Genomic DNA, 8,752 nt, shown 5'->3' with positions numbered 1-8,752 from the left:
GACATTTTTTGCATCAATATTTACCAGGGATATTGGCCTATGCTTTTCTTTTTTGGATGCGTCTTTGGCTTTGGTTCAGAGCCATAGAATGAGTTTGAAAGTATTCCCTCCTCCTCTATTTTTTTGGAATAGTTTGAGTAGGATTGGTATTAGTTCCTCTTTAAATTTTTGGTAGAATTCAGTCATGAAGCCATTGGGCCCCAGGCTTTACTTTACTGGGAAACTTTTGATTGCAGCTTCAATGTCATTACTTGGTATTGGTCTGTTCAAGTTTTGGATTTCTTTCTGGTTCAATTTTGGTAGGTTGTATGTGTCTAGGAATTTGTCCATTTCATCTAGATTTTCCAATTTCTTAGCATATAGTTGCTCAGAGTATTCACTAATGATGCTTTGAATTTCTGCAGTATCAGTTGTGATGTCTCCTTTTTCATTTATGTTTTATTTATTTGGATCTTCTTTTTTTCTTAGTGTGACCTAAGGTTTGTCAATTTTGTTCAACTTTTCAAAAAACCAGCTTTTGTTTCATTGATCTTTTGTATTGTTTTAGTCATTTCAAATTCATTTATTTCTGCTCTGATCTTTATACTTTTTTCTTCTACTAATTTTAGATTTAGTTTGTTCTTGCTTTTCTAGTTCTTTAGGATGTATCATTAGATTGTTTATTTGAAGTTTTTTCTCTTTTTTGGATGTAGGCACTTATAGCTATAATCTTCCCTCTTAGTACTATTTTTGCTATATCCAATAGGTTTTGGTATGTTGTGTTTTCATTATCATTTATTTCAGGAAATTTTTTAATTTTTTTCTTAATTTCTTCCTTGATTCACTGGTCATTCAGGAGCATATTGTTTAATTTTCTTGTATTTGTATAGTTTTCAAAATTCCTCTTGATATCAATTTGTAGTTTCGTTCCATTGTGGTCAAAGAAGATGCTTGATATTATTTCAATTTTTTAAAATGTTTTAAGTCTTGTTTTGTGAACTAACACATGGTCTATTCTTGAGAACAATCCATGTGTTGACAAGAAGAATGTGTATTCTGCAGCCATTGGATGAAGTATTCTGTAACTATCTATATTTGGCTTATAATGCAGATTATGTTTGATGTTTCTTTGCTGATTTGCTGTCTGGAAGATCTGTCCAATGTTGAAAGTGGGGTGTTGAAATCTCTAGCTGTTATTGTATCAGGGTCTGCCGCTCTCCAACTCTAATATTTGCCTTATGTATCTGGGTGCTCCAGTGTTGAGTGTTTATATATTTAAATTTTTATATTCTTTTGCTGAATTGATTCCTTTATTATTATATAGTTACCTTCTTTGTCTCTTGTTATGGTTTTTGTCTTGAAATCTATTTTGTCTGATACAAGTATAGCTACTCCTGCTATTTTTTGGTTTCCATTGGCATAGAATATCTTTTTCCATCCCTTTTTTTAGTCTATGTGTTTATTTATAGGTGAAGCGTGCTTCTTGTAAGCAACAGGTCAACAGGTCTGCTATAGGTGGGTGCAAAAGTAATTGTAGTTTTTGTCATTACTTTTAGTGGCAAAAACCGCAATTACTTTTGCACCAATCTAAATATTTTCATTAATTCAGCCACTCTGTCTTTTGATTGAAGTGTTTAGACCATTTACATTTAGTGCTACATTGATAAGTAGAAACATACTTCTGTCATTTTGTTGTTTTTTGGTTGTTTTGTGGTCTCTTCCTTCTCTTTCCTTCCTGTCTTTTTTTAGTAAAGGCAATCTTCTCTGGTGATATGATTTAGTTTTGTGCTTTTATTTTTTTGTGTATTCATTGTATGTTTTTTTTTGTTTGAGGTTACCATGAGGCTTGCAAATACTATATTTTAATCTATTATTTTAAGCTAATAACAACTTAATATTTTGCATAAACAAACAAGCAAGCTAAAAGAAAACTAATAAAAATTCTGCACACTAACTTCATCCCCACAGTTTTTAATTTTTTGTTGTTTCTATTTATATGTTATTGTACTGTCTATATCTTAAAAAGTTGTTTAGTTATTATTTTTGAGTGATTCATTGTTTAGTCTTTCCACTTAGGATAAAGCAGTTCACACACCACAGTTATGGTGTTATAATATTCTGTATTTTTCTGTGTACTTACTACTACCAGTGAGTTTTGAACCTTCAGTTGATTACTTATTACTCATTAATGTCCTTTTCTGGCTGACTGAAGTATTCCCTTTAGTTTTTCTTATAGGACAGGTCTGGTGTTGATCAAACCCCTCAGCTTTTGTCTGGGAAAATCTTTATTTCTCCATGTTTGAAGGATATTTTCACTGGATTTACTATTCTAGGATAAAAGTTTCTTCCCTCAGCACTTCAAGTACATCATGCCTCTCTCTCCTGGCCTGTAATGTTTCCAATGAAAAGTCTGATGCCAGAAGTATTGGAGCTCCTTTGTACGTTACTTGTTTCTTTCCTCTTCTTCTTTTTAGAATCCTTTCTCTTTGATCATTGGGAGTTTAATTATTAAATGTCTTGAGGTAGTCTTCTTTGTTTTAAATCTGCTTGGTGTTCTATAATCTTCTTGTTATATTTTTGTTTGGATATTGATCTCTTTCTCTAGGTTTGGTAAGTTCTCTGTTATCTCTTTGAATAAACTTTCTACCCCTATATCTTTCTCTACCTCCTCTCTAAGGTCAATAATTCTTAGGTTTGCCCTTTTGAGGCTGTGTCTTATAACCGATAGGGGTGCTTCCTTGTTTTTTATTTCTTTTTTTTTTTTTTTTTTTGTCTCTTCTAACTGTATTTTCAAATAGTCTGTCTTCAAGTTCACTAATTCTTTCTTCTGCTTGTTCAATTCTGCTATTAAGGATCTTATACATTCTTTAGTATGCCAACTGCAGCTTTCAACTCCAAAATTTTTTCTTGATTCTTAATTATTTCAATCTCTTTGTTAAATTTATCTAATAGATTTCTGAATTCCTTCTCTGTGTTGTCTTGAACTTCTTTGAACTTCCTCAGCTATTTTGAATTCCCTGTCTGAAAGATCACATATTTCTGTTTCTCCAGGATTGGTCCTTGGTGTTTTATTTAATTCATTTGATGAGGCCATGTTTTCCAGGATGGCCTTGATGTCTATGGATTTTCTTCAGTTTCTGGTCATTGAATAATTTGTTATTTATTGTACTGTCCTCTATCTGGACTTGTTTGTACCCATCCTTCTTGGAAAGGCTTTCCATATATTCTAAAGGACTTGGGTGTTGTGATCTAAGCTGTATTACTTTAGAGGCACCCCAAGCCCAGTTATGTTGTGATTCTTGCAGACTCGTAGAGTACTGCCTTGATGATCTTGGACAAAATCCAGGAGAATTCTCTGGATTACAAGGTGGAGACTCTTGTTCTCTTCCCTTTCTCCCAAACAAACAAAGTCTCTCTCTCTCTGTTCTGAGCCACCTAAAACTTGGAGTGAGTGACAAGCACTCCTGTGGTCACCACCACTGTGACTGCACTGGGTCAGACCTGAAGCCAGCACAGCACTGAATTTCACCCAAGGCCTGCTATAACCACTCCCTGGCAATTGTCTGTGTTTGCTCAAGGCCCTGGGGCTCTGCAATCAGCAGATGGCAAAGCCACCCAGGTCTGTGTCTCTCCCTTCAAGGTGGTCAGCTCACCCAGCCCCTGGGTGGGTCCAGAGGTGCCATCCGGATGTCAGGGACTAGAGTCAAAAACCTGAAAAGTCTACCTGGTGTTCTATTGTACTGAAGCTGAGCTGGCGCTCAAACCAAAAGACGCACTTACTTCCCCTTTCCAAAGGCCGAGGGGCCTCACTCCCATAGCTACCACCACAGGCCACAGGGAGTTCTGTCAGACTACCACTAATGTTCCCTTAAGACCCAAAGGCTCTTAAGTCAGCTTGTGGTGAATTCTGCCTGGCTTGGGACTCATCCTTCAGGGAAATGGGCTCTCCTCTGGCCCAGGGCAGGTCCAGATATGCTGGCCAAGAGTCATGTACTAGAATTGGGGACTGCAAGAACCCACTGATGCTCTACCCCACTGTGGCCATGCTGGTACCTAAGTGGCAGGATAAAGTCCCCTTTACTTTTCTCTCTGCTTTTCTCAAGCAGAAGGAGTTTTGCCCCATAGCCACCACAGCTGAAAATGTGCTGAATTTCACCTGAAGCCACAAGTCTCAGAGTTTCATCCAAGGCCCACAGCATATTACCTCACTACTGGTTATTCAGGGCCCAAGGACTCTTAGCAGGTGATGGGTCCTGCTAGAACCAGATCCTTCCCTTCAAGGCAGCAAGTTTCCTTCTGTCCCAGGATGTATCTAGATATGTCTGGGAACTAGGGTCTGGAACAGGGTATGACCAGTGCCTTATCTGCTGTGGCTGAGCTGGTATCCAAGATGCAAGACAAAGTGCTCCCCACCCTTGCCTGTCCTCTCCTCAAGGAAGGAAGCAAAGTGCTCCCCACTCTTCCCTGTCCTCTCCTCAAGCAGGGGTCTCATTTGGAGCTATGAGTGGAGCAGCCTGGAGTTAGGGGAGGGGTGATGCCAGCACTCCCTTAGCTGCTCAAGCTGGTGTCTCAGTATGTCACATGCCCCCCACCAGTCCACTGTCTCTGGGTCCAGTTCAGCACTAGAACTCACCTAAGAGTTGCAATTCTTATGACTTAGGCTGCCTTTCAAGTTTACTCAGAGACCCAGAGCACTCCAGCCCTCAGTGGTGAGGTATGTGGGAACTTAAGCTCTGATCTCTGGGATCTACAATTCCCCTCTGGCAAGGGCTGATTTTAATGCTCCCTTCATGGGTGGGTGTCATCTGAGTTTGGTCCAGTTTTCCTTTATGCTCTATCAGGACAGAACTAAGTTCAATTCCTCACAATTGCTGTGCTCTCCCTCCCTCAGTGCCCAGAGACTCTCTGCACCAAGCCACCACGGCTAGGGTTGGGATGGGGGTGGCATCAGTGATTCAAGATTGCTTTTTCTATCTCTTCAGTGCCTCTTTCAGGGATATATAGTTAAAGCCAGGTACTATAAGGGTTCACCTTATTTTCTGTTCTTATGAAGGTGTTTTTCTGTGTACATAATTGTTCAATTTGTCTGGGCATGATGGCTCATGCCTGTAATCCCAGCACTTTGGAAGGCCAAGGCAGGCAGATCACCTGAGGTCAGGAGTTCAAGACCAGCATGGCCAACGTGGCAAAACCCTGTCTTTACTAAAAATATAAAAATTAGTCCACCTGTAGTCACAGCTATTCAAGAGGCTGAGGCAGGAGAAACACTTGAACCTGGAAGGCAGAGGTTTCAGTGAGCCGAGATCACGCCACTGCACTCCAGGCTGGGCAACAAAGTGAGACTCTATCTCAAATTAAAAAAAAAAACAAACAAACAAACTGGGGGCTGGGCGGGGGCAGGCGAGGGGCGCGGAGTGCTCTGGGCATCGGGCCCCCAGGTAGGAGCTTCTCAGTGCCCTCTTCGGAGGCCGGCAGAGGGCCACGAGGCGGTTGTCAGCACCCAGGGAGCCGACCCTCACGGGCGTTGCGGCTGGCGGGGGAGGGGACGCGGAACGTTAATTCCGTTGGCCCGAGGCCCCCCGGGGGGGAGGTGAAGAGAGGTCGGCAGATCCAGCTCTCCTGCTTGGCAACCTGCTTAGTCTTTCTGAATCTGGTACACCAGGGCTTGGAAAAACCACACTAGGCAAAGAACTTGCATCAAAATCGGGACTGAAATACATTAATGTTGGTGATTTAGCTCGAGAAGTCTGATCATAGGATATCATGGAATCTGGCAAGATGGCTTCTCCCAAGAGCATGCCAAAAGATGCACAGAAGATGGCACAAATCCTGAAGGATATGGGGATTACAGAATATGAACCAAGAGGTATAAATCAGATGATGGAGTTTGCCTTCCGATATGTGACCACAATTCTAGATGATGCAAACATTTATTCAAGCCATGCTAAGAAAGCTACCATTGATGCAGATGATGTGCTATTGGCAATCCAGTGCCGCCCTGACCAGTCTTTTACCTCTCCTCCCCCAAGAGATTTTTTATTAGATATCGAAAGGCAAAGAAATCACACCCCTTTGCCACTGATCAAGCCACATTCAGGTCCTAGGTTGCCACCTGACAGATATTGCTTGACAGCTCCAAACTATAGGCTGAAATCTTTACAGAAAAAGGCATCAACTTCTGCGGGAAGAATAACAGTCCCGCGGTTAAGTGTTGGTTCAGTTACTAGCAGACCAAGTACTCCCATACTAGGCACACCAACCCTACAGACCATGTCTGTTTCAACTAAAGTAGGGACTCCCATGTCCCTCACAGGTCAAAGGTTTACAGGACAGATGCCTACTTCGCAGTCTCCAGCTGTAAAACTTCAATTCCTGCAACGTCAGCAGTTCAGAATGTTCTGATTAATCCATCATTAATTGGGTCCAAAAACATTCTTATTACCACTAATATGGTGTCATCACAAAATACTGCCAATGAATCATCAAATGCATTGAAAAGAAAACGTGAAGATGATGATGATGACGATAATGATGATCATGACTATGATAATTTGTAATCTAGCCTTGCTGCATGTAACATGTATACTTGGTCTTGAATTCATTGTACTGATATTAAACATGCATGCTGGATGTTTTCCAGTTGTGTTTTAGAAAACTTTAATAATATTTAATGAGTAAATACAGTTACCATACTTTTCAATTGAAATGAAGGTTTTTCATCAGCCTTAAAAGTGTAAGAAAAATAAAGTTGCCATTCATTTGAAAAAAAAATTGTTAAATTGGTGTCCTTGTGGCAGGGATGATGGGTGAAGTCTTCTATTCCACCAGCTTACTCCTGTTGAGTTTGTTGAGTGTGTAAGCTCATGTCTTTCATCAAATTTGGGAACCAAACTTTGGAAAATCATTCAGGATTATCTACTCTAGCTGAACATATGCATACTCAACAACCCAGTAATTTTACTCTTAACAATATATCCAAAAATAATGTTTGCACATGTGCGCTAAAATACTTGTTTTAAAATGTGCATAGCTGTGTTACTCATAAGAGCCAAAAACTAAATAGTTCTAATATCATAAACAACAGAATGGATAAATTATGGTATAGCAATAACATTTACAATAGCTTCAAAAACATGAAATACTTAGAAATAAATAAGTCAAAAACATATGTGCAAGACCTGTGCATTGAACATTACAAAGCATTGCCAAAAGTAATTAAAGAATAAATGAAAATATATACCATGTTCATAGATTAAAAACTCAATTCATTTTCCCAAATTGATCTATCTATTCAGTGCAAAGCCAAAATTGCAGTAGGCTTTTTTATAGAAAAAAAGTTGATTCTAAAATGTATATGAAAGAAACTTAGCTAGAATGGTTGAAATAACTTTGAGGAAAATCAAATTTAGAGGAGTTTGACTACCAGATTTTAGAATCTACTGTAAAGTTAACAGTAATCAATATTATATATAGTAGTATATATGAATATACAAGAATAAACATATAAATCAATGGAACAAGTTGAAAGTCCAGAATCAGTTCAGACATACTGATTTTTGACAAACATGCCAAGGTAAATCAATCAGAAAAGATCGTATGTACAACAAATGGTATTCAGGGCCCAAGGACTCTTAGCAGGTGATGGGTCTTGCCAGAACTGGATCCTTCCCTCCAATGCAGCAAGTTTCCTTCTGTCCCAGGATGTGTCTAGAAATGTCTGGGAACTAGGGTCTGGAACAGGGTATGACCAGTGCCTTATCTGCTGTGGATGAGCTGGTATCCAAGATTCAAGACAAAGTGCTCCCACCCTTCCCAGTCCTCTCCTCAAGCAGAAGGAAGGGGTCTCATTTGGAGCTATGAGTGGTGCAGCCTGAAGTCAGGGGAGGGGTGATGCCAGCACTCCCTTAGCTGCCCAACTGGATATTCATATGGAAATAAAATGACACTTTCCTTTACCGCATCCCATATGGAAAAACAATTAACTCCAAATTATCACATCTATAAATATGCTATCTAATATTATAAAACTTCCAGGAGAAAACTAGAGAAAATCTTCCTGACCTTAAAGTAAGTAAATGTTTTAGGCAGAACATTAAAAAAATAAAATTTTCAATAATGGAACTTTATCAGAATTAAAGTCCTCTGCTTTTCAAAGGACATCATTAACAAAATACACACACACACAACCATAAATGTCTTTTAATAATAAGATGACAATAATAATAAGATGCTCAATAATAAGATGACAAACAACGGAACTAAAAATTGGCAATATATTTGAAGAAATACTCTATTAAAAAAGACATACAAATAGCTAATAATTAAATGAAAAGATTTTCAAAAAAATTTGTCATCAGAGAAATGTAGATTAAAACCACAATGTAAAATTGCTATGTAGCCATTACACTGTACAAAATTTAAAAGACTGGCAATACGAAAATTAGGCAAAAATATGGATCAATTGGAACTCTCATACATTGCTGGTTGGGCCTGGTGGCTCACACCTGTGAACACTTTGCGAGGCCAAGGTGGGCAAATCACGAAGTCAGGAGTTCAAGACCAGTCTGGCCAACATAGTGAAACCCTGTCTCTACTAAAAATACAAAAAATTAGCCGGGTGTGGTGGTGTGCCCTATAATCCCAGCTACTTGGGAAACTGAGGCAGGAGAATCGCATGAACCTTGGAGGCGGAGGTTGCAGTGAGCCAAGATCACTCCATTGCACTCCAGCCTAGGTGAGACCACAAGACTGCATCTGGGGGGGGGGGGGGGGG

General features: G+C 39.4%; 2 protein-coding genes across 3 annotated transcripts in view; both read left to right on the top strand.

Moving 5' to 3' along the window:
• Positions 1-4,548: 4,548 nt before the first annotated feature.
• The window catches only part of LOC108514641 (epithelial chloride channel protein-like), a 41,686-nt gene continuing 37,482 nt past the window's right edge, over positions 4,549-8,752 (top strand). The window contains exon 1 of one of the 2 annotated variants that reach the window (XM_017851043.1): positions 4,549-4,693. The gene's annotated coding sequence lies outside the window, so the exon portion shown is untranslated. Of the gene's footprint in view, positions 4,694-7,899; positions 8,047-8,752 lie in introns of those variants that run through there. The other variant, XM_017851051.1, reaches the window with a different exon arrangement.
• On the top strand, positions 5,556-6,750 carry LOC108514681 (transcription initiation factor TFIID subunit 9-like). The gene is given in 2 exon segments (XM_017851077.1): positions 5,556-6,340; positions 6,343-6,750. Coding segments are annotated over 2 exon segments (792 nt in total). The 5' UTR covers positions 5,556-5,742; the 3' UTR covers positions 6,537-6,750.

This window comes from Rhinopithecus bieti, unplaced genomic scaffold (assembly GCF_001698545.2).
Source record: "Rhinopithecus bieti isolate Rb0 unplaced genomic scaffold, ASM169854v2 scaffold_1467, whole genome shotgun sequence".
Lineage (NCBI taxonomy): Eukaryota > Metazoa > Chordata > Mammalia > Primates > Cercopithecidae > Rhinopithecus > Rhinopithecus bieti.
The sequence above is the reverse complement of the archived record's forward strand: the minus strand, read 5'-3'. Positions and strand labels throughout refer to the sequence as shown.